At 41.4% G+C, this 26,543-nt stretch overlaps 1 protein-coding gene across 6 annotated transcripts in view; it reads left to right on the top strand.

Annotated features, from left to right (window-relative positions):
* Positions 1-16,409, top strand: part of pou2f2b (POU class 2 homeobox 2b) — a 66,424-nt gene extending 50,015 nt beyond the window's left edge. For 3 of the 6 annotated variants that reach the window (XM_067601071.1, XM_067601069.1, XM_067601070.1), the window contains exons 2-16: positions 973-1,038; positions 1,190-1,224; positions 1,685-1,741; positions 2,469-2,588; positions 2,929-3,264; positions 3,614-3,719; positions 3,839-3,930; positions 4,079-4,228; positions 4,316-4,457; positions 4,599-4,747; positions 4,855-5,052; positions 5,227-5,429; positions 6,283-6,351; positions 6,741-6,814; positions 8,667-16,409. In XM_067601071.1, the coding sequence (XP_067457172.1) occupies positions 973-1,038; positions 1,190-1,224; positions 1,685-1,741; positions 2,469-2,588; positions 2,929-3,264; positions 3,614-3,719; positions 3,839-3,930; positions 4,079-4,228; positions 4,316-4,457; positions 4,599-4,747; positions 4,855-5,052; positions 5,227-5,429; positions 6,283-6,351; positions 6,741-6,814; positions 8,667-8,995 (2,126 nt within the window). In that variant the 3' untranslated portion in view covers positions 8,996-16,409. The remainder of the gene's footprint in view (positions 1-972; positions 1,039-1,189; positions 1,225-1,684; positions 1,742-2,468; positions 2,589-2,928; positions 3,265-3,613; positions 3,720-3,838; positions 3,931-4,078; positions 4,229-4,315; positions 4,458-4,598; positions 4,748-4,854; positions 5,053-5,226; positions 5,430-6,282; positions 6,352-6,740; positions 6,815-8,666) is intronic. The other 3 variants (XM_067601072.1, XM_067601075.1, XM_067601073.1) reach the window with 2 other exon arrangements.
* The last annotated feature ends 10,134 nt before the right edge of the window (positions 16,410-26,543 follow it).

Raw genomic sequence — 26,543 nt, 5'->3', positions numbered from 1 at the left:
AAAAGAGGAGACATAAAGGGGGAGAGGAGCGGGTGAAAGGGGAGAGAGAAAAAGGAGGGAGACTGAGAGTTTATTATGCAGGTGGCAGATATAATTAGTTGGTCGTTGGGCAGATTTGCATGTTTTCACAAAAGGGAAGTAGCTCTGTGTGTGTGTGTGTGTGTGTGTGTGTGTGTGTGTGTGTGTGTGTGTGTGTGTGTGTGTGTGTGTGCGTGCGTGTGTGTGTGTCTCAGGGAGAGAGAGAACAAGAGACAAAAAAAGTTTCAAATGGACACAACAAAAAGTTTTACAGTTTGTGGTTTAAAAAAAAGGCTTAAATAATACTATTGGGTGATTAACAAAGACAAAAATATTGTACAGTATTGTATAGTATATAAACATGTACACAGCCACACACACAACTCACCAAAAAAATAATCATTCACATCTCCCCTTCACTCTCTGACAAAATACCTTATTCCTTTTGTGATAAATAAGAGAGACTTGAACTGCTGGCACTTTTCTATTAGATGCTGTTGCCATAGGGACTGTCCCAATACAGTATCAACCAGGAAGTGATGTGGTCTTGTAATGAGTGACACACGGCGTGAGACATTTTTAGTTCAAGTTGCTCCCACGTAAACATCTTGAGTTAAATTTAGAACAAGCAAACACCTTGGGTCAACCTACTCCATGTTAAACCACTAATTGGAAAGATTGAATGAATGTGGGCTGCATTCAACTTGTGAATGATTCAGCCACATTGTTTGTTGTACAGTGTGTAGGCCTGCTCTGTGACCTGGAAACGATCGATGCTACCCTATCTAAGATCAACACCCTGGCTATTCTCTTTCCCCTTTCGTCATAGAGATTCTGATCAGCTGCTCCGTAAATCTAAATTATTCTGCTTTGTTCTGCATTTTTCAGTCTGACACAGATTTAAGAGTCAGCCTGGTTCACGGTGAGGTGTCTCTGTGTGTCTTCCTGTTACAGATATCAGGATGTCAAAGCCAGTAGAGGTTGAGAAATTAGGGGCTGACTCACCATTGGACAGCACAGGTAAGATACACTGCTGTTGCCGGCAAATAAACAAACAAAGTACAAAGTATAAAGTTGTACGTATGCAATAACAGTATCGCAGTCGTCTGCTTGTGCGTTCATGCTCTAACACATGACCAATTTCTCATTTTTTCCTTTCCCTCCCACACAGATTCAGAGCGTAATGGACCTGAATCAAATCACCAGGTACATCTCACTCATGTGATTATTATGTTTATTCCCCACCTCTTTTATCTACATGATGTACTGAAAAAGATAAAAGTGCTTGTCAGATATTTGCAGGGCTGCAACTAACTATTGTTTTTTTCATTATCAATTAATCTATTGATTATTTTCTGATTAATCTTGTAGTCAATAACATGTCACAAAAGAGGGAAAACACCGTTTTCCAGAAACCATAGTGACTTTTTTTGTTTTGTATGACGGATCTTCAATTTACAATTACACAAACTAGAGAAAAGCAGCAAGTCCTCACATTTGAGAAGCTGGAACCAGCGAATGCTTGGCATTTTTTCTTCATAAATGAATTTAACAATTCATCAATTTTAAAGATTAATGATCAGCTAATTAGTTGATTAATCAACATTAGTAAGAGAAAATTGTAATGTGTTATTTAAATGAATTTTGTCTGTTTCTCCTCCACAAGGCTCAGTCAATGAAAGTCAATCCCTTTCCCCTTTCACCAACCCTGAGCAGCAGCAAGGTGAGTGTGATTTATCATGTTGCCCGTGCGTGTCTGTGCGTATGTCTGCGCCCATGTTTGTGCATCTTTTGTGTTTTAACGACACACAATACGTTTATTGACAGTATTAGCTTTGTGTTCATTTCTATGCATTGAATTGATCTTTTGTTGTGTTCAGAGTTGAGGTTCATAATGTGTCGACTCTCCGCCCAATCTTGAATGTAAACAAATTCAACAAGAGTAGCGAGTGTGGTGGCACTTTTCCCTTCACGAAACACGTTTAGAATTGAAATAATTCTATAATGCTACAAACTCACCAAAAGGTGAAATCTTCCTAATTTGCATGTCATGGGAGATATGCAAATCGGTGAGCTGGAAGAGTCCCCTCATGCCAGTCCAAACACGCCTGATTCTGGGAGAAAGGATCGTCCCTTTGTGCAAGGAAAAGAGAGCGTAGTGATCTCATTCCGTGAGAAAGACTACAGACACATTTCTGATCAGCTTACGTGTGACTAAATTTAAACATAAAATTCAAATAATCAGAATTGTATAGTATGATCTTATACAGCCAGGTAAGCTTACGTAGTTGTTTCTAATTGGCCTTTTTGACCAGTTCTAAGCTTTCTGTCTTTATCTCTTTTTCTGTTAACATAATGTTACAAGTTATGCTGTGAATACCCATATGTTTTTTTAAATTATCATTAATGTTCTTCTACCTTTTCCCCTCTGTTCTTTGTGTTTCTCCCAGAACAAGATGGAGGAGTGTGGTGATATGTCCCCGGCCCTTCCTCACTCTCACGGCCCGACCCCCTCACAGACAGCCCTGCAACATACACAGCTCATGCTGACCGGCTCCCAACTAGCAGGGGTAAGACACGCGCCCACTATGCGCACAGACACACACTTTGCTTTGCTTTTACCTTGCTTGCTTCTCTGTTTGCTGCTTTTTGAACACTTTGTTTCCTTCTTTGTCTCTCTCTGTCAATTTCCCTCTCAATTTTCTCCTCTCCTCTTCTCTCCTCTCCTCTCCTCTCCTGTCCTATCCTCTCCTCTCCTCTCCTGTCCTCTCCTGTCCTCTCCTCTCATCTCCTCTCCTCTCCTCTCCTCTCCTCTTTTCTCCTCTCCCCTCCTCTCCTCTTTTCTCCTCTCCTCTCCTCTCCTCTTTTCTCCTCTCCTCTCCTCTCCTCTCCTCTTCTTCTCTTCGCCAGTTGACCGCTCTGTTGCCAGCACAGCAGCAGTTGTTGCTGCAGCAGGCTCAGGCGCAGCTCCTGGCTGCAGCTGTGCAGCAGTCAAGTGCAGCCCACGCCGCTCACGCTGCCCACGCAGCCGCCCAAGCCAATCAGCAAGCTCAGGCAGCTGCCGCAGCAGCAAATCAGCAAGCCCAGCAGCAGCAGCAGCAGCAGGCGGGACAAACAGGCCAGCAGGCCCAGACGCAGTCCCAGGGACAGGGACAGAGCACACAGGAACAGACCGCCCAAAGTGTCCCTGTCCCACCTCCTCCACCCCAGCTCACCCTCTCCCAGCCAATCCAGCTCACCGCCCAGGTACTGACTGCCGATCAAAGCCACTTCCTGATGAGCAGCTTGATTGAGGAACCAGTGTCAAGCCGTGGAACAATTCTTCTTGCATGCCAATTGTATATTTCATGATTCACAGTTTCCACCTTGCACGCATTTTCCCTTTCTTTTCACTGACATTATACAATTAACAAAGTTTTTCCTCCTACTATGTTTTCTGTAAGTCCACAGCTGTTCCTCTTCTCAGATGCAGATAGATAAAATACCATAAGATTTTGTTTGTGTGTGTCTCAGCCCTCAGTCTGTTCTTAAAAAATTGTTTGTTTTTTTTAGCTTTTATTCTCTCTGATCTCTCTGTTCTCTCCTGATTGAACAGGACATCCAGCAGCTGCTGCAGCTTCAGCAGTTGGTGTTGGTGCCCGGCCACTCGATCCCATCTCCTGCCCAGTTCCTCCTCCCACAGGCACAGCAGGGCCAGCAAGGTGGGCAGGCCTGTTACAGGAATAGTTTTTCATTTTTTGACCGAAATTTCAGAATGTTAATATAAAATCTGCTTTATTGTTGTAATTATAGCAAATACTGTTCTTTCCTTTTCTACCAGGACTCCTATCGACACCAAATCTTATTCCGCTACCTCAGCAAAACCAAGGGAGCCTGCTGTCTGCTCCAACTAGAATGGGGCTCCAAGCACCGGTATGAGGAAAATGTCATGCTTATGTTAGTCAAAAGGACCGCTCACTCTCTATAGAAACCAGTGATCAACAGACATTTCCATCTCTCACTGTCTTTCTTTCTCTCTTTCTCTCTCACCTTCAATCCTCCACTGTTGCACCTGCTACAGCGAGATAAGAGTGTGGAGGTGAGCGTGGCTGGAGGCGTGACTACGGTGCCCTCTGTGACCTCTCACCCCGAAGAACCCAGTGACCTTGAAGAGCTGGAGCAATTTGCCCGCACTTTCAAACAGAGACGCATCAAACTGGGTTTCACACAGGTGGGAAGGTTACATTTGTACGTTTCTTAGTCATCGCTGTGTTGCGACTTGTCTGACGGTGTTTTCTTCCTGTTTATATCTACCCAGGGAGATGTTGGCTTGGCCATGGGGAAGCTGTATGGCAATGACTTCAGTCAAACCACCATCTCCCGCTTTGAGGCCCTCAACCTGAGCTTTAAGAACATGTGCAAGCTGAAGCCACTGCTGGAGAAGTGGCTCAATGACGCAGGTGAGCTTTCGTCAAAATAACAGTACTTTTACCACATCTGCCCACACAAGTTTTATGACTACATAGAGTTGGTGTTATGAAAAGTAGTCAGATTGGGACTGACTGTGTGTGTGTGTGTGTGCATGTGAATTTCTCCTTCAGAGACCATGTCCATAGACAGTACCCTGCCCAGCCCCAGCTCGCTGTCCTCTCCCTCTCTGGGCTTTGACGGGATTCCTGGTCGCCGCAGAAAGAAGAGAACCAGCATCGAGACGAATGTACGCGTGGCCCTGGAGCGCGCTTTCTTGACGGTAAGTCAGAAATCTGAAAAGGCTGATTAAATTGTAAATGGTAACCTTTCAGGAGAATTACAATTATTCACTCGAAAATTAATGACCAACTTCCTCCCTCCCTGCAGAACCAGAAGCCTACCTCAGAAGAGATCCTGCTGATCGCCGAGCAGCTTAACATGGAGAAAGAGGTGATCCGGGTCTGGTTCTGCAACCGCCGGCAGAAAGAGAAACGCATCAATCCCAGCAGTGCCACCCCTCCCTTACCCAGCCAGCCCCCGACTGCCCCACCAACGCACAAACCCCCCTGCTACAGTCCTCACATGGTACGTGTGTGTAATCAACATAGTTTAATGGACATGAATGCCTCACAATGCTTACAGCATCTCCCCTGTGTGTATTTTGTAATAAACATCCCTGTTATTGTGCTGCAGCTGTTTGTGGTTAGTTACAGAAATTAGTTACAGAAACCTTCCTCTCTCTCTGTTTCTCTCTGACAGATGTCCAGCCAGCTGTCGCAGGCCGTGACCAGTCTCAGCACAACAGTGACCACCATGTCCTCCGTCTGCCCCCTGACCTCCAGCCTCACCTCCACCCACCCCTCCCTCAGCTCTGCACCCTCCCCAGTGACTCCTCCTCCTCCTCCCCGCAGCACGGCCAGCCCAGCCACTCCCAGCCACAGCACACTCAACCTTAACACAGGGTAAGACTTCCACAATACACCACCTGGAATTCACTGCAGTCATGGTTTGGGCGAATTTAGGCCTTTAAAGGGTTAGTTCACCCTAATTACAAAAACACATATTTTTAATTAACCTTTAGTGGTGTATAGCCATGCAAATTATTTTTAATTGGTCCAGTTTTTGAACTATGTGGCTCTGAGATTTCTGCAACCATCCCGATCCAGTTTTGTTTATGGTGCTCACAGTGAAAAGTTACATTTAAAGAAATTAAAAAGCAGCATCTCTCTCCAGAAATGTTTCCATTGAACCTACTTTCCGTCAAAGCCTCTTAAGCTCTTCAGAGATGTTGCTGCTGAAATATATTTTTCAACACTGATCACCATGGAAGAAATTACATTCACCTCCATTGTATTGGGTTGGCAGCAGAAATATCAGAGACGTATTTCAAAATCTGAACAAATTAAACCAAAACTATATGCATAGCCAGGTACCACTAGATATAAGTGAAAAAATAATTGTTGTTTTTTTTGTATTTGGGTGAACTGATCCTTTAAGTATTAGGGCTTTGTTTAGTTCTCTTTTGAAGTAAATATGAATATATCAACTCAATCATAATATTTGAAAAAATAACAGTTTCCCTGTTAACTGAATAAATAAAGGCAAAATATTGCAACTGCACACAACCACACATTTCCATAAACATGAATACAGCACTGCACCACGTTCGGTTCACCTGCAGTTTGTAGTTAAATGGTTGATACAGACACACTGATATCCCAACATGCCATTGGGCACCACTGCTTCCACTGTGCAGCAGTGATTCTAACCCTGTGTGTCTTTGTGGGTGTTTGTGTGTGATTCTTGTGTTCACAGCTTATGGCGTATGGGTAAAAAGAACGGTGACGTGTCTAACTACATCACCGATTTTGCTGCAAACTTGAGGTGAATACGACAAAGACGCACGTTACATGTCACGTTTTACTCACAACTCATGCAGAAAGTGCAAAATGCTGTTTGTGTATTGAATTATTTCTATCTACCATCATTAATGCATATTCAGTGATAGTTTTGGTGTTTTATACATATTAAAATGCTCTATTTCTTTCTGCATTTCTAACTTCTTGTTTACATCTGTACAGCCAACTAACTGTACAGCAACTTACTGCTCTTTATATGTACAGGACTGGATTTGTCCTCCGCTTGTCCTTGCTGCTAAACCTGCTTCTTTCCCACCTTTTCTCCTCTGCCTGTCTGTGTGCGTATATATGCTTGCACATGTATGGTGCTGTGTGTGTGTGTGTGTGTGTGTGCGCGCGTGTATGACACAACAGGAACACTGTGATGGGGGTAAACACAGGGATGAACCAAGCCCTCCTCGGTAACAATCCCCTGGCCACTATCCAAGGTGTGTGTGAGAGAAAGAGAGGCTGAAAGGCAAATGGGTTTACTCCAGCAAAGAGGAGGAAAAAAAGAGACATCAAGCTTAGCATCAGCACTACTCATCAACAGAATATAATTTAGAGGTCAAGGCTGAGGTGGAGGTACTTTATTATTTCATTTCAGAGGAAATCTTCAGGTCACAGAATCTGTAAAAACACAGAAAAGAGTTTTATGTTAAGTGCATAGGGGGTACATTTTCCTCCGCTCATACAGTTACACAAACATTTGTCTGTCATACACTCCTACACACATAAATGCTCAAACATACACAGATACACTATGTACACAATACCACACACCTTCCTACACTTAAGCAAAGTATACAAGAATAGCAAAATAAGAAAAAAAAAGTGTACAGTCCTGCAGAATTGACCGCCAAACAGCACCGACCCCCGTCAGCAGAGCTGATTTTTAATCATACTTTGTAGTGTGAGGGTGTGATGGGGGGAGAGAGCCATATTAAAAAGAGAAGTATCATGATGAGTAATACAGTTACCATGGTGGGTGCATCAAAATCGTTCTGGCAGGCTTCTGAGTGGAGACACGCTTGAATAGACAGAGAGACAGAGAGGTGGAGAGACCAAGAATGACTTTATTTCTCATATGTTGTCATCAATATCTATGAATCCATCCCATCAAGTGTCTGTGTGTGAGTGACATTGGTTGTGTTAATGTGTGGGCTGTGTGTGTGCGTCTGTGCTGTCTCACTCATCTTTAGTTTTTCATGCCTGTATTTTATCATTCATTAAATATATTGTTTATTAAAGGAAAAACTCACCGTAAATGATTTCAGCGCTGTTGTTAAACCCGCTATTTGGGAGCGACTTCTTGTAATTTAGAGGAGATTTTTTTTATTTTTATGTAAATAAGTGCAGCTATAACAAACATGACAACATGAAACTTTGAAACTGTCAACCTTAAATGTCAGGCTTTGGTGTCAGAGTCAAAGAACAGGAGCTTTACTTAGGACTCACCATTTCACACCATTTTGATGCTCAACTCTCATACACCAAGAAATCGATCATAAATGAGGCAGAGATAACAGTTTCTCCACCAAACGTAGGCTCAACAGACCATAATGCAGTGACCCACTGCACATTTTGCACTTTGAGCAGTAGGGGTGCCTAATGCTTCCTCTCAAATGAAAAAAAATAAGAATCTGTTTTGCTGTTGCTATGCAATCACAAACATTATCAGGCTGTGCTCATTCGTAGCATTTTATGTGTGAAAGAAGCGCCGCATGAAGCACTGTTTTCAAGGGGAAAAACAGACAATTGTGCACCTTGTTTCCATAACAACAGACCACTCAATTTACCTGTTGCAGTGCTGTGCCACAAGATTAGCTTGCTACAGATATAAGACAAAATACAAAAAAATCAACAAGTTTCCATTGGAACACAGCATTGAAATGTGATTGATATCAGATTGTTTTCTTTGTCAAGTGTTTCTCAGCTTAGAAGCTCAAACGGTTCCAAAGAACAGGTAGAAGTGTACAACAGCTTCCTGAGTTCCTCATAACCGCTCCCTCTGCTTTCCATTTAAAAGAGGCAGTGACGGTTATTCTCCTCCTACTTCTACTGAATGCAACAAGTTCGGGCACTTTCTGTGGTCTGTGCACTGTAGAAAATCATTAACTTGAGTAGTTGTGGATGAGGTTGGTTGAAGGAAAGTTGGTAGACCGAAACCTTGAATGAACACTTTATCACAAACTATAAATCCTCAACAGCGCTAAATATCATTTCTTGGTGACAAATACTGTTAAAGTGTCTTATAGTGAAATATTCCTTTAACCTTTAACCTTTCCTTCTCTCCCTCAGCCCTAGCAGCCAGTGGTGGCCAGCTGCCTCTTTCCAGTCTTGAGGGGGGCAGTAAGGTGATGCTGGGGGCCTCTGGGGGCCAGGGAGGGGGCCTCGCCTCCTCCCTCTTCCTCAACCACCCCGCCTTCCTCCACATGGGCCAGAAACCCGGCGCTGGACTGGTCAGCGCTGCCATAGCCAAAGCCTCCCAGGCCTCCCCCTTCCCCTCTGCCAGCAGCATCAGCCCCACCCCCTGTACCCCCTCCCCTTGCTCCAGCCCCGCCTCTTCCTGCTCCTCCAGCGAAATGGCACACAGCCCACCCTCTCTGGGCGGGGCCAAGATTGAGTGACCACGCCAAGGGCCAATCAGAGAGGAGGAGGAAGGAGGAAACAAGAACCTCGCCTTTCACACCAAAGCTATCTCTTTCTCTCTCTTGCGCTCTTCTTCCGTTATTTTTTCGCAATGGCTCTCTCCCTCTTTCTCTCCCAGTCTTTCAATGCCAAAAATACACAGAATGAAAGAGGAGAGAGGGAGGGAAAGAAGTGAAAGAGGGGAGAAGGGGGGGAAAGGGGAAGATTGAAACCAAAAATCTTTATCTATCCAAACAGATGGAGAGGAGGCAACGTGGGACCTTTTTGTCAATAACGTGTGATATCGACATGGCACCTCTCCACTCTTTCTCTCTAAAGGAAAACAAACCAATGACTCTTTAACAAAGAGGCGGAAGAGACGGCAGAGATGCATGTCAAAGTGCATAAACCAAAAATGACAAACGATAACTTGACTATGTGACAAAGGAATGGCGGCAAGGACAAAAAAAAAAAATTGAGAGGAGGACTGCGCTTACGTTTTCCTTTTCTTTTATAATTTCGAAAAGCTGCGGGTCTGAAGGAAGAGGAGTAGGGAGGATAAGTTTAAACCAAAAATTTACCTGAGGAGGAGGCGGAGGAGGAATACACAATGACAAAAAAAAAAAAAAAAAAAAAAAAAACGACAACCATACCAAAATCCCAAATACCAAAAACCAAAAATACGGAGAGAAAAGCTTTATTCAAAGGACGTGTAAATACTGAAGCTATCCAGGACCAGGACTCTACTGCTACTGCTACTCACACACACACACACACACACACACACGCACACACACACACATCAAGAGCCAATCCATCTTGCCATTGACTCATCCTGTTTGTCTCAGCTCATGTGTCTGTCATAGGTTTTCATGCTATTTCATGTCATGTCATGATATTTTGGATAATTTTGTAGAAGATTGTTTCTGTTGCCTGCCAGTAACTACTGTATCTCAACGACTTCATGCGTTTTAGTCTCTTTACCTACCTCTGGTTTTAAGAGCATAGGATAGCTTTCAACTCTCCTATTTGATTTTATTCCTTCCTTTAATTAATGTCCTTAACAGTAGTTTGTTATTCGGTATCTATTTTTTACACTTTGAGAAGGACTGTTGGGGTTTGTTTTTATTATTTATTAGTGTTATAATACAATCCAGCTCCTATTTATTGTTGCAGCTTTTCTAGTATTAGCTTTGGGGGTTTAAATCATCATCAGTGTCATCATCATTGTCTTCATCATACACATTTGTGTGGTCAGCGTGTATTTTGTTTTGAATGTGACTATTCTGCAGGAACAGAGATGACGGAGGTCCGACTGAGCGAAAAGATGCTCGTCTCAGTCCTCACCAAGTGCCACGGTTCCAAAATAGAGCTGGCACACTGCGAGTTGATTTCAAGGTGTGAATGAATTTGTTAAGATGTAAACATGTGACATTTTGTGCTCTTACTCGCACCACTCTTTCCCCACTCTTAAAAATAACCTATTATGAATGACTCCATGGCTAAATGAACATGCCCTGGAAACTTCACACACTGAAATGACGTTTGTTAAGAGTGGCGACCATTTTGAAAGTATGAAATAGGGCTGTGATTGGAGATTTAAAGTAATAACCATTGAGACTGAAGGCTAAATGAGTCAATAAAGACAAGTTTAGTCACAGCCGGCTCTCATTCCTGCCTCGTCAATCAGCATAGATGCCCCGACACCTGTCTGTCTAGACATGTTTACTGATATTTGTCTGTTTTCATCATCACTCCATCAATCACATTTCACTGTCATTTTCCACCTCAGACTGCCATTAATTCTCAAATGGAAACCAAAGCATTCTCAAGGCTGGGCTCTTCTTAAAGAGCCTCATCCAAGACATTTGAACACAATAAAGACACAAGGGGGGGGTGTTGGGGGGAGGGTGCTGAGAACAGGACCCGACGTTACCGCTGGACGCCCCTGGTGTAATCCCCTCCACCTGACCCGTCCAAAAACTCTTGGGGGAAGCTTTATTTAGGGAACTGATCCTTACTCCGAACCCCCCAGAGAAGGGGTGCGCTGGGACAGGCAATGGAGGGAAACACTGTAGTGAGGGGAGCAGGCGTCACACTTTTTGTAAGAGGATACCAAAAATAAACCCAAACCAAAAAAAAACAAAAACAAAACCCAACCCAAGGAATGACAGAAGCAAACCAAAAAGAACCCTAACCAAATGTGGCTGGAGGGAGGAGGGGAGGAGGACAAAATGCAGGTGTTGAAAGGAGCCCTCGCATCTCTCTGTCTGTCTGTCTGTTAGCTTTAGGGCTGCAGCGTTCGTCCCACTCTGAAACTGTGTAGCATAGGCGGAGAGATAAATAGACAGGCAGATAGACAGGTGGGCAGAAGAAAGACAGACAATTCCTCCCCTCCTCTGCCTCTCACTCTCTCCAGCTCAGCTCTCTGGTCCTGGATGGAGCTAAACGCAAATGACCTCACTGAACTGAATCTTCTAAAATCTGTTTTTATTTTTCTGTTGGTTGGTTCTGATTGTTTTATCTCTGCTGTGTCTCTTGATGCCGTTTTATGTACTGTACTTTAGTGCTTATTACTCATTTGGAATAACGTACTCGCTTACTACAAGAGCTCCTTATTTTTTTCGTAGTCGTGCTAGAGATTTTTATCAGGTGGTTGGAAAAAATACTGTGAAAATTTAGCTTCCAGATTTTTATTAGATAAAGAAACAGACTGTCTTGGCAGAAAAAAGACACACAAAAAGCCAAAAACAAAGAGTTGAATAGCAAACCTTAAAATGCCAAACCAAATACTTAACCAAACCAAACACAGTAGAGAGGAACAGATGATCTGACTGCCCTCGCTGCATGAGGGCACAGAAATGGGTTAGTGTCAATTTGTCTGAGGTGAAACTGTGCATTTTTCTGTATTTAAGTGTTTTATGGGAGGCCAAATGCTAAAAAAAAAAAAAAAGAAAAGGGTCTGCGGTGATGTCTTGTCATTCATTTTGACCCCAAAGACGGCAACGTAATATAGACTTCAAGATACAGGATTATACACACAGCAGCAGCCTCAGCCAAGTTGACGGTTTGAGAGTTGGACTAAACGTATCCAAAGAATATTTGGTTTGATCCACACCAGAAAACAGTCGACACACGAGAATCGTTCTCGAACCAAACTTTAGATGTGGGGTTTGCACCTTAAAGGTGAAACCTTTTCTCCACATTGACTCTTAGACGGAATGTATCTGTTAGTGCTTCTATAGATTTTGTAGAAAAAAGATCTATGTTCTACTGCTTACTTATCGCTAATGTATTAAAAAGAAAAAACTTACAAAAAAGACTTTGAGAAAAAAAAGATCCTAAAAAACATTGATGATAATAACTTGATTTTAGACCAAAAATCTTAACTATCTCTCTTTGGACTTTTTATTTCTCCTTATTAAGATGATTTAGACTTTTTGATTGTACTATTTATTCAGGGTAGGGTTGATTTATTTGCTTGTTATCTTTTTTGTCTTGCTATTTATTTATTAATTTATTTCTAGAGATGCTTTTTTCACATTCTGGGATGTGTTTGTGATCGATTTTTTTTTTTTTTTTGCCCCCTTGCTGAAGTTACTTCTTACTTCTTAAAAACCAAATAATACCAGAAATGCAACCACAGGTCCTGTAGGGACTTAATAAGAGAATATGGCTGAGTGGATGGTCGGCCATAAAGATATTCTCGTCCTCACTGAGACGACTCTTCTCTTAAAGGGGAGGGAAAGCTCGCTGTAGTGAGAGGCAGCACTGTGCAGGACAAACACCTCATGATTCTCAGGAAGATAAAAAAAAAAATCCAATTTGAAAGATGTTCATGTATGATAAATGCTTTCTGAACATACACATGCCTTTGTGTCTCCTGATAATAAGACAAAAAAAGCAAGTTGACATTATGCTTCAATGGAGAAAACATTAATGTGATCTATGTGTGGAAAAGCTGCCTGAGTTAAAGCATTTGAGGTGTTTTTTGAGGCACAGTGCTTCTTCTGCTCTGTATATTTTCTCCACAGGGAGAACACACTGAAAGCTTTACAGCTACGCAACCAAAAAGCAAAACATAAGAGAAGATCAACTGGGGCAAAGGCTTAATTTTTTACAAGACAGAGAGGAAAGATGGAGGCAAGGGAGAAAAGGGCAATTTCGGATTCCGAGACATAAATTGCCCTATAATTGTCTCCTTTTTCTGTTTCTCTGTGTCTCTTTTTTTGTTCCACTTTTCTATAAGTTGGTTTAAACTTTTTTCTTCATCCACTGTAGGATGTAAAAGAGAGATAGTTCATCATATACCTCATATTCTTTGATGATAAACCAAATAGATGAATGCTTTAAAATGCGGGGTTTCAAGTGGGGATCAGGGTACCGGGTCGGTACGTGTTGACGTTGTGCTGGTGTGGCCGGGAGCAGACACAGTAGGTCAAAGGTCAAAGGTTGTTGTCCCTAATGGAGGTTAAACACAGAGGTTTGGGATTGATCTGGGAAGTATCAGATCATCGAATAGTTTTTCTCTATGGGATTCACAAGGTGCCATTTAAGGTCAAAGGGCCGTACTGGTTCATGCTCCGGTCTTGACACACACACAACTTGTCCCCCCCTGGAAAACACCCCCCGCTGTCTGTGTTGAGCTTTGACCACAGCCCCTCTCCTCATATCTGGCCCTCACTGCTTCCTCCCTGTCAAACATGGACTGCGGGCTTAAAGCTGCTCTGTGGCACTGATCTAGGATCAAATCTGTCCCAATCTGCTCTGGATCCATTTCTGACTTAAAAAGCTTCCAGATTCATGACTCAGAGCAACTTTATCACCGAGGTCGCCGAGCCCCCTCTCGCCTTTTAGGTCTTTATTGCCTGATGAGGGGGCACATTGAACAGTTGATGTCCGTGTGCATCAGGGAGCACCGCAGGGCAGGTAACCGGGGAATGGCTGAGACCGAGTTTGCTAGGTGACGCATCCAGACACTTCTCATGACTCGGTGTGTTGAGAAAGTGGAAGTCGGACGGAGAGGTGTGCGTGCGATGAAACTGTTTCTTGTTTTGCTCATTATGTCTCTCGGGAAATTAAAGCAGAGATGCATCACTCTGCTGTTTCTGATGTGTCACTTTTTCGTGAATGTCAGGGTTTTTATGGCCCAAGTGTAAAGTGCAGGTCTCTGTGGTGGGGATACCCCCTTAGTGAATGATACCAAAGTCAATGCCCTGCCATGGGATCCAGCACAATGTACACACTCCCTAAAATCCTGATGTCCACCTGAGTGCTCAGGAACTCCACTTCCCTCCATACGGCTTATACACCTGCAGATTCATTAGTATTTCTTTCTCCAAACAATCATGTAGAGATTAGCTTTATATCATCCATGAAATTAGCTTTTAAGGATAGTTCAACTTTTCAGGAAATATTGGCTAATTTGTGTTCTTGCCCGGAGTTAAATGAGAAGATTGATACCACTCTCATGTATGTAAATATGAAGCTAGAGTTAGGAGTTGATTAGCAAAGCATAAATTGGGGAGTGGGGTGAAACAGCTAGCCTGGCTCACAAATTGATGTTTTTACTCTTCAGTTTTTGAAGGGATTAAACAAAATGAGATATAACATGTTAGTGAGCTTTAGTGGTGCTGGTAGGTGAGTTTTATTTACCTTTGGACAGAGTTAGGCTAGCTTTCCCTCCATGCTTCTACTTTTTAATGCTAAATTGAGCTAATTGCCTTCTGCCTCTAGCTTCATGATAAACATAGAGACAAAAGTGGTATCGATCTTCTCAGCTAACTCTCAGCAACAAAGCAAACCAGCCCCCCCCCCACCCCCCCAGAATGTCTTAACTATTCCTTTAAAAAGCAAGAATCAATGCTTAAACTTGATTGAAACAGTCAAGATAAGTAAATATCAGTTGGGCGGCAACTATCTCTGGACATCAAGGCAACCAGAGATGTAATCGTTGTTGGAGATTGAGAGACACAGTGAACAGAGCAAAGAAAACCACAGCAAAACAAGCTGCCACTTCTTCCTCCACCCGCTCTCATCTACACATATGCACTCTTCCTCTTTTTCATCCCTTTCTTCTTTCTCTCTCTTCTACAATACAGCTTTAGTCCAAAGGTTCTCCAGCAACACAGCAAAGTGAGTCAGATGTTAATAAAACCAAAGAGCTTTAACTTGACCTTCTCCTCAACACAAACCATCCACTGCATCCTTCACTTCTCTCTATCCATCCGCCCCTCCCGTGTGCCCTCGCCTAGCTCCACTGTCACCTAGCGAGCCGGTCTTTGAAGCGTTAACCTCAGCTGTCCAAAGGGAAATAATAATAATAATGATAATGATGATAATTAAGATGATGATGATGATGAAATGTATATTTTTAAGTATTTGTCATTGGAAAAATAATCTTAAACTTCTCATAATTATGATGATCATGATGATGATGACAACGACGACGATGAAGATGATGATGATGATGATAATGAAGTTTCTCTTGGTATCTTTGTAGCTGTTCTGATCCTTTTTAAGTTCTTGTCCTTTCTGCTCGTGCTGCCAGAGTACTGCTTAACTCCCATCAGCCCCCCTCCACCCCCCTTTTTCATTTGGTTTACCCCCATGTTTGGTCCTAACCGTCTACTTGTCTGACCTTTGCCCCCTGGCTGTTTGTCTACACCTGTGCGTGCCTGTATGTATGTATGAGTGTGTGAAACCTGAGCTGTCAAACATTGACAAGGGGGTTTTCCTGGGAGTTTGAGATTTTCTCTAGAAGTGGTTTCCTCTTGTTGTTTGCTGTTAAAGAGGGGAGGGGCTCAGTCCATTGCATTTCCACCTGTGAATGATTGTGTGTGTGTGTGTGTGTGTGTGTATGTGATGAGGTGGGGGTTGCTGGAAAATGGGATGGGTGTGGTTAGCTGCAGCAGTTTGCAAAAAAGACCAAAAGATTCCTTGTTATTTGGACAACAAAAAGCCCCCGTACATAACCTGTACTGTCAACTGTAACGTACTGTTTGCCAACTTCCTAGTACATGTAGCTATAATTTCCCCTGTCACAACAGTCAGATTCCTTATTGTGTGTGTGTGTGTGTGTGTGTGTGTGTGTGTGTGTGTGTGTGTGTGTGTGTGTGTGTGCAGGTATGTCATCACTCCTCCCTTTGTGTCTTCCATCCTGTGAGCAGTCCCCCCCCCCCCCCCCCCCCCCCCCCCCCCCACCTCTCCCTCTTCCCTTTCTGTCTCCCCCTTCTTCTCCCTTGTGGTAGCAAGTTAGCCTTTTAGTGTATTTATCTTGAAAACCAAAAAAAAAAAAGAAGAAAAATAACTCTGCTTGTTCATTGTACAGTGTTGTTCATTTTAAGTCATTTTTGTAACTGAAAGTGTTTCATTCATCCAAATAAAACAGGAGACAAAAACTGTACAGATGACCCCCTTACAGCCTCTTGTCTGTTTCTTAGTCTTTCCTGTCAATATCTGTACTCTATGCTACTGTACATATTTTCATCTTGAACCACAGGTTTCGCTTGTTTAAGAAACCTCATCTTCTAAAAGAGAAATGTATCTCAACATGTCATGCCATGTTTTAACCAGGAGAGGGAGCTGTAAGATTTAAAATCACTGATACTTTACCAAACAGAGGTCAGACACATTTTCTCTGATGTTAGGGGCTGAGATTATCTGCTGCTTTTTTATAAATCACTTGGTCAAAATTGACCCAGTTTGGGTTAATGTGGCACCAACAATACTGGGTTAACTTTACAAAGTGCCGATGGGTAGAAAACCATTAGGTCACCAATCAAACCCAAGACTGTTGGGTTAAATTAAATATGGTTTCTTGTGAACTGTTATAGTCTCTTTTCAAACTTACATGTCACTGTTTGTTATAATTGTTGACAAAAATATGTATCCTTTATTGGTTTATTATCAGTGGTGCAAATTAACTAAGTACATTTTCTAAATTAATGTATAATTTTTAGGTACTCACACTTTACTTGAGTATTTCCATTTTATGCTACTTTATGCTTCCACTCCACTACATTTTAGAGGGAAATATTGTACTTTCTACTCCACCACATTTATTTGACAGCTTTAGTTACTTTTCAGATGAAGATTTGACACAATGGATGATATCACAAGCTTTTAAAATACAACACATTGTTGAAGGTGAAGTGGTTTCCAACTTTTTTGGCTTTTGACGTCTTACAAAAAGCAGTGTGTAGTCGGGGTCACATTTCAGATGTCTATGAGTTGTCAACAGCTCCACCAAATAGTGATTTTTCCCTCTAAACTCCTCACATGGTTTCATTTAAATAAATGTTCAAATGATCCAATATCTCACCAGAAATCAGCGATTAGAGAAAAAGTCCCAAAACTGAAAACAGATTTATGTATCAGAAGTTTGTTTTTTCTTCTTTCCTCTCCCACTAATCATCTCACGACCCCTCAGATTTATCTGGTGACCCTTTGGAGGGGCCCCACCCCTAGGTTGGGAACCACTGGACTGAACTAGCTAACTGTATATAAAGTAGTGTAAACTAGCTCCACCTCCAGCAGCCACAACAGTAGCATGCTGCTCTAACACTGATGCTTCAGTATTAATAATCTAATGATGTCACATATAATAATATATCAGTCAGAGGGACCAAACCACTACTTTTACTTTAATATTTTAAGTGCATTTTGCTGCTGATACTTTTGTACTTTTACTTAAGTAGGATTTTTCATGCAGAACTTGCAATTAAGTATTTTTACATTGCTTACTTTAACTTAAGTAAAGGATCTAAATACTTCTTCCACCACTGTTTATTATGCACATATTTTCATTTCAGGGTAAATCTTGAGCTTTTTGTGTGTAACACTTTGTCAAAATATACATATTTTTGGCTGATAACCTAACTAAAATAAAAAATAATGCTAAAACTGGGTTGAAACAAGTCATTCTCTTGAGTTTGATTAGTGACTCAGTGGTTCTCTACTAGTTCTTGGGGACTGGATGAGATTAACTTGTCAGCAGTGAATTGACCCAAACTGATTGTGGCTTTGTTTTTATTGTAAGACACTTTGAGTGAGATGATCTCATGTAGGTGACAGCTGCAAAGTGTCCCCACACTCTGGAGCTAAGTTCTCACCCAGGAGACATGTTGAGGGGGGAAAGGAGTCACTCTTATTCCTCCCTCCATTCATTTTCTCTCAGCTGAGTCAGGGGATATCTGCTAATTGACAAACAGCATCGCATACATTTGGCCTTCCTCCACCGCCCTTCCTCATCCTTAAGAAGTGTATGTTTGTCTCTCTGTCTGACTGCTTTGTTGTCTTCTTCCACATTCTCCTCCTCCTCCTCCTCCTCCTCATCCTCCTCTCCCAGCTCATTGCTCTCCCTCTCTTGTTAACTGCCTCTCCTTCAGTCTGTCTCCCTCTCCCTCCCTCCTTCTTCCCCCTGCTGTGTGGCACAGTAGGTGGATGATTAGGTAGGATGTTGGAGTGTGTAAGTGTGACAGCTTTCAGACACCCACCTCCGAGTTGAGTCACGGACGGCGGTGGTAAGCATGTGATCCTATCACCAGGGTGACTCGGGTAGATCTGTGTTGCTGTGTTGTCGCATCAACATGTAATTTTTGTTCTTTTCCAAAAGGTTTAGAGATATCTGAAGTTCATATCTCTTTAATATGCATTGATTGGTGTTTTTAATCACAATCCCCAAATAGGCATGTCTTTTAAATTCCAAAAATAACAATTCACATCACAAGTACTTTTCTTAGATAAAATGTTGTTGCTATGTAACAGCACTGAGTCAAAATGTCACGGTATCTCTTGAGTTATTATAGAAGGGAGTAAATAATTTGCTTTGGCACTGATGGGCATCATAACTTTCTGCGTGGCTTTGTTGCAACGCTAAATGTTTGACATCATCTTAGCGACAACGCCTGTAAAGTCACTCTCCATGACTGTAAAACCAGACCATGGCATGAAAGCGGGTAACTGGAGAGCAACATAGTTGAGGTGAGGAGTCAGTTAACACAGTAGTAATTCTATTAGATTTGGAAGAAACCCAGCAAAGGTGGAATTGGCTATGAATAAGGCCTCACTGTGTCAGTGGTACGAGAAGACAGAATGCCAGCTGTCAGTTTAACCAGGAACACTGCCAGTGTGTGTGTGTGTGTGTGTGTGTGTGTGTGTGTTATTGGTGCCAGTGAGAGACAGTGCAAACGGTGAAGTGCCACTACGCAGATCTGGTTTCCCTCCCTGAGCAGTAGTGTGTGTGTGTGTGTGTGTGTGTGTTTTGTTGTGTAGGTTACAGTGTGTGTGTGTGTGTGTGTATGTGTCAGTTTACTGTTGCCTCTCCGATTGACCTCCTGCCCTCTCCCAAAGCCACACATGGAAAGGTTTATTGGTGTATTTTGCTCAAACTGTAATGCATGTGTTAAAGTACTTATCCAGACAATTATTCAGCTAGCAGCTGCTCCCAGAGAATTTTTTTTTTTTTTTTGCAGCTTTGAAAACAAACTTCTTACTGAGTGGGAATTGTTCTAATATGCACCAAACAATTCAGCTATTAACTCTCAAACCCAGATTTAAAACTTGTCTGTCTCGTCACATCAATAAAGAACAAGTTAACAGAACTGTCCGTTATGAGGGCGGTCCATAACAGTACAAATGTTTTATTGGCATCTTACTGCAACTAACAATTATTTTTATTACCAATTTTTATCATTTAGTCTATAAAATGTAAAAAAAAGTGTAGTCACAGCTTCCCAGACCCCAAGATGATGTGTTTTCCAACCAACAAAACAAAGAGTCTACAGCTTTTCTAGCAGCTCTTTAAGGCTGTATTTCGGCACAGCAGTGCTTTGAGCTAAATGCTAATATCAGCATGCTAACAGTGACAATGCTATTATGGTGATGTCTAGCAGGTCTAATGTGTAAAAAAACTGAAATGTTGATATGAAATGAAAGATTAGGGGATTAAATCATTACAATTCATCCCGAAGGGGATGGGAATGTCTGTAACAAAATTTCATAGCTATCAGTCCAATAGTTGTCAACTAAAGAGCCACAAATGTAAGTGTCATGGTGGCGCTAGAGGAAAAGTTGGTAAGGATCCCAAAAGTCATTAGAATTTATCCTCTGGGGACAAATTTCATGACAATGCATCTAATTGAGACATTTCAGTTTGGGCCAAGTGAGCGAGCGACAGGCTGACATTAGCACCCCTAGAGTCACGTTGCTAACATGGTTAAAAATCAAAGATTGTCTATTTACAATTATATAAAACATACACAGCAGTTTCTCACATTTAACATGTAGGAACTGAGCATTGTTTGACATTGTTTTGCTCGATAAATGACTTAAATAATGACTCAGTTATCAAATTTGTCGTTGAAAACTGTCTCAATGAATCGGCTGATTCTCACATTGTTTAAAACAGTATCATTAAAGCAAAGCAGGATGTAATCTTCACAGAGTAAAAACGAACTCAGATGGAATGATAGCACATGTAAGAATCTGTCACTTTTAATTCTTTACTTTGGATGTTTTATTATATGAAGCAGAGCACAAAAGAAAATACATCTCTGTCGATTTCAAAGTGGATAAGACAAGGACGATGTCATTGTTTTTAGTCCTTTGACTGAGATTAGTTTTGTTTGCTTTTACAAGAACTATGGAGAATCATTGTTTTCACCTTTCCTTCTTCATGCAAACAGAAAAAGCAGCCTCAGCTCATAACATGTTCACAGAGGTTTCTTTAAAAGAATAATCAATTCTGTTCCATTCATTTAACAGCTTTCTTTGAATAGATTAAAGATAGATTTGGCCTTGTCTTGCCAGTGGTATTGTTGTTCAGTCACTTCAGGGTATGTGTGGTTAAATACATGAAATAGAAAATGAAAGTATCTCTAAATGAAAGTGTCTGAGGCAAATATGGCTTCTGAAAGCTTTAGGTTGATGATATTACTGTTTTTTCTGAGGTTTCTTCTGGTTTCTTTGACTTCCTGCCATCTATTGAATATCATTGAAATGTTTACAGTTTGAATCCTTCTGGGTAAATCGTGAAAAATGGCATAATAAGCATCACATAAATATGCCATATAGCGAGAAAATGGATATGTTGTGCGTTTCTGCTCCTGTTTCCTTATCCTCCTCCTCTTATCTGTCTTTCTGTCATTCCCTCTGCCTTCACCTTGTCAATATAACACCAAAAGCCTAAATGAAGGCAGGATGCCGACACTCCACGGAAATTAACATCATAGAGCAAGGGAGAGATAAGGATGTGACAGTCATTTAGTAAGTGCCTCCTCCATTCTTTCATCGCAACAGTTTTATGGGATCTGAACGTTAGTCAGAAACACACACAAACACAGACACATACACGAACACACACCGAGAGCAGGCACAGCAGGGATGCCGTCCACCCCCTGAATGACACATCAGCCAGAGCTCCCACTGCCCAGAGTAACCCGACATAACACTAACAGCTCCTGTCAGTGCTGCTCTCCACAGCCTTACAGATGATCACTTCCATTTTCTTCAGATTTCACATACTGACAATAACCAGGAACACTCAGACTACAAACCTTTTTGGTTTTTAGAGTCAATAATGCAACAGTTTTGACAACAACAACAAAAAAAAAAGGTCACAAGGTCTACTTCCTACCTTTTTCCAGACCTCCCAACCATGTTTGCCTAGTTGTTATGGAGATAGCTTAGTGCCAGTGTGCCATATTTAAGTCAAGCCATGACCACTGAGTTATCTCCATCCACTGACCAAGACCACAAGATGCAATTGAAAATGCCAGAAAAAGCAAGTAAGTGGACCTTGAGTTAAGTTTTGCAAGTAAGGGAAGATAAACCACATGTCTACGGTGGTGACCGCACATGCAAACCATATCAATCTGATCAAGGATCTCTTAACACTAAGAGCAACTTCTCAGCTCTTCATCAGACTCATGAAAAGGTACAAAGGTTCAAAAGCTAAAATACGTTAAGAACAACAGTTTGTATATTAGTGATGGCACACAGGTGTGTAAAAACAGGCTTCACGTCAGACCATCAATAGTATCTGAAAGTGTAATCAAAAGCAAAATACAAAATGCAAAAGTAAACTGGAGTAACTGACTGAAAAGTCAAGAATGAACTTTCACATTGAGTATTGCTATGCAGGGGTTGTAGGAAAAGAAAAGGTGGACACCAAAGGAGGTATGTGGAAATTTAACGCCAGATGGAGGATCACATGAACAAATATGATACAACTTTAGCTGCAGGGCATTTTAGGCACGAGTTAACAATGACGTTTTTGTTTCCAGCCATTTAGTGTTGACAAACAGGACTACAACCGGATAATGATTTATGTCCCTGACAGGGTACAGCGTGAAACAAGACAACAATCTATAAACATGCTAACAGCTCTGTGAGGCAGTGCTCACAGTGACTATGCTAACATGCTGACATTTGGCAGGTATAATGTTTACCACGTCACCATGTGTTAGCATGCTAACATTTGCTAATTAGCACTCAACATAAACTACAGCTGATGCTTAGCAGTGGATCAACCAACAGATTGATTTAAAAAAAAAAAAAAAAAATTAAAAATGAATGAATGATGAAAAACAAGAGATTTATAAAAAGACACTTTTGTTAGATCTTCTCTGCATTAAGCTATTCCTTTTTTGAATAAACATTATCTTTATATATCTGTGTATGACTCACGCACAAGACAACTACTACCACAAAAATCTAAAATCACTAAAATGTCATTCTTGACCATGAAAACTGTACTTTAAAAAACATCTTAAAAGGTGCAGTGTGTGGAATTTAGTGGCATCTAGCAGAACAGCCTTGGCAGAAATGGAATATAATATTCATAAGTATGTTTTAATTAGCGTATAATCAGCTGAAAATAAGATTCATTGTGTTTTTGTTACCTTAGAATGAGCCCTTTCTATCTACATGGGGAGCAGGTCCTCTCCCACAGAGTCCGCCATGTTGCACTGCCATGTTTCTACAGTAGCCGAGAATGGACAAATCAAACACTGGCTCTAGAGAGGGCCTTTCACATTTTTCATGTGTATCACGGCCACTGTAGGTTCTCCTACATGCTTGGAAGGGTGTAGGCTAAATCCTACGCTCTGCCCCTTTAACTCAAGGTCCACTTGCTAACTTTTGCCAAAGCTTTTTTTTTTGTTGCCATTTTTACCACATGGATTTATCTATGGAGTTATAGGCCTATCCGTGCCTCATTCCTGAGCACGTGATCAGACATTTTGAGCACAGAAACATATTTTTTGCAAGGACATGAATTACATTTTTGTGGAGAAATTATCATGCACAGAATTTTTTTATTTGAGTGCACAAAAATAAATATTGTTGTGAAAAATGTATTTGCAGGTTTGCTAATATCCACCTAAATGCACAACAATAACTTGTTTTGCTCAGTTTTACTCATTTCCCTCTAAATTTCCCTGATGGCACAAACAAACATGAGAGCGCACAAAGATGTTGAGAATGAAAGACAGACACTGTTAGTTAGTGTCTATGGGTTTGTGAGCACACAGAAAAGGGAAATTGAGAGGGGAAATGAGTAAAACTGAGTCAAAGAGGTAATCAATGTGCACTTATGTGAATAATAGCAAAATAAATGTGCTAAGCAGAATAGATTTTGTTTTGCTCAAATTAAATTATTCTTAACATAATAAGACTTTCTCAAAATGTCAAATTTCTCGCCCAGGAATGAGGCACAAATATCACTTCTTACTCATCCAGTCATCCATGGCCTTCTGTCTGCTGAAGAAGACTCTAAGAAGCCTTCGAAAGCTCCAGACAAAGCTAGTAAGAGGGCCTTGAGTTAATATTTGTGTTTTTTTTTAATTAAGCTAAACTAGTGAAATGCTTTCAAGCTTCTTCTGTTATTGAAATGTGGTTTATTCAGTTGTCTTTATTCTAAAAGGAACCGTACTGCACATACACTGTACACACAATACAGTAAATCCAAGTAGCAGACAGAACACTGATAATTAGTTGAGGACTTGAATGATGTAAAACACGAGCCGTCAAACCGCCACAATACAAAATGGCACACACAGGTCAGGAAAAAATGAATCAGTACCACTGCATAACAACAGCACCCACACTGTGAATGAGCCCACTGCACGGCACCTCCACAAGGGACCTACAGTATAGCAACTCAAAAAACAATCACACACACATACAGGCACGCACGTATGCGGAGAAATCCGACAAAGCAAAGGATGATAGTGATTATGACACATAGCTATGCCACCCACAGTGGTGCCTGTGCGAGGGCAGAGCACATCAAACTGAGCAAGTGTAACACATGCTCTGTGTCAGTCCTCCTCCCCTGCACTGGCATGTAATGCATGACACATAGCTGAACCACCTACAGGCCTGCTGTCTCCATGCCCAGCTGATGACGATGGGAGGGTGGTACTGAGGGTACCGGCCAAGGAGACGGATTGATTCTGCCGGATTCTGCCGGATTGTCCCCTGGGCGACAGAGGGGGTAGTGTGTGTGTTTACAAGCTGGTGTGAGAGCTCAGAATGTGTCAGTGAAAGGGTGTGAGGATTACTTGTTTCGGTTAAATTAAATGTTTTTGACTTTAAAAATAACCCCAAATGTCACTTGGAGTAGGTTGCATGAATGTACTGCCGAATGTCATCTGCTATTTCATCCCACCCCCAGTTAAACATGTGAATTCATGTTTGAAACAAGCCTCTGGGTGTAATGTGGCTGCAGGGGCATCTGTCCCGGGCTCAGGGCTATTCTCTGTATGTGATGAGCGTTTGGTATTGGGTGGGTGGGGGGTTTCGGTGGCTGGTGGCCAAGCACCTCTAGGTGATCCAGCCTGGGTCTAGATGAGGGAGTGAGTGACCCTGACTTAGCCCAGTGTGAGAATGAGTAATTGGGGATGAGAGAGAGGGGGGAGAAGCTGAGGCTGTTACTGGACCTGACCTCTTCTGTACATACAGTACATGCCTCATGAATGCACACACACACACACACACACACACACACACACACACACACACACACAAGGCAAGACAAGGAGTGATCCAGAAACCTAATCTAATTCTGGACTTGCTGTGACACATATGAATGAGAGTTGGGAGGAAAGACAGAAATATTTGCACTGTACTGTACACTGGGGATGAAAAGTGAGGTATCTGAGATAAACTATTGTGTTCTTATTATATATTTTTCATTCAATCATTTTAAAATGGAGCACATTTAAGGATCAAATCTATTTATTTCGACCAAACTTTCACTTTTCAAATACGCAAATTTCCCAAATTGTAAACTCAAAATAAATACATACTGTGTGAAGGCATGTTCAAAACACTTGGAAACCAGTTCATTTTGGTGACCCTGTAACCTTTCCTCTAGCGCCACCATCAGGTTTAACATTATATGACCAACAGATGCTGCAAACTAACAGCTGGATGAAGAGAAATAGATAGTCCTATTACCAATATCAGGCTAAAACGTGACTAAAAAACTGGGCTCAGGACTGTTAATAATGGTTATTTTCACGATCAGTTAATCTGTTGATTAATTTTACAATTGGCTGATTATCTGATAGCGTATAAAATGACAGAAATTATGATGGCCATCATAATTTCCAAGAGTCATCAAATTACTTGTTTTGTTTTACTTACAGTCTAAAACTTATAGTTACAATGAAACAAAAGAGAGAAAAGCAGAAATCCTCAAAATTTAGAGGCTAGGGGCAGTGAATATTGAGCTTCTTTTTTTTTTTAATCGATGTCTTAAACCTTCAATAACACATAACCACAGCACTGACATATCTTTTAAGTTGATATGGTGTTCATATTAGCGAACAGCTGCCTACACATCCAGCCAATATAGAGAAACTATAGCATTGATTTGTGTGTTGTGTTTTTGACCACCTGGCAAATATGAGTCCAATATTCTCTCATTGTAGCTCTGTTTTTGTCTCCGACAACTTCTGAAGGCAATATCTGGCTCTTTAGCTGCTAAATGCTCTGCTATGTTCACCAGTTAGTCGCTAACTAACTTTTTTTTCCCAACAAGACAATCAAACATTGGAGGACAGTGACTCAAAAGAGCTGTGGTAATTCTCAAGTGCAATGCGCAATGAGAAAGAGTGCTAGACAGAAGTTTTAGGGGTTGTTTGTTTGTTTTTTTAATTAAAGTAAGAAACAACTGGGAGTAGACAAGTGCGTAAAAGTGCATCAAGTTGCCATAAAACCAAAATAAGCTGGAAGAAGCCATAAATCCCCACAAGTAATCATCTACAAGTAGTCATGTGATTCATTGTTAATATAAAAATATTGGTTATAGCTATTTTAAATAATATGAAAAGTATTGTCAAGTAATTATCCATCAATCAATTAAACTTATCAGTTTTCTACTAATTGTTTTGAGCACTGTTATTTTTCCTCCTACAATATTGACCATAAAATAATGGCTAACTGGGAGAACAGTGGTTCCTGGCAAAGGTCTGTCCTCTACTGAGTGCTTAATTGTTGCGTTTGCAGTAATGTCTGCCTCTCATTCATGCAAATAAA

This window comes from Thunnus thynnus, chromosome 10 (assembly GCF_963924715.1).
Source record: "Thunnus thynnus chromosome 10, fThuThy2.1, whole genome shotgun sequence".
In the NCBI taxonomy this organism is placed as follows: Eukaryota; Metazoa; Chordata; class Actinopteri; order Scombriformes; family Scombridae; genus Thunnus; species Thunnus thynnus.
The sequence above is the reverse complement of the archived record's forward strand: the minus strand, read 5'-3'. Positions and strand labels throughout refer to the sequence as shown.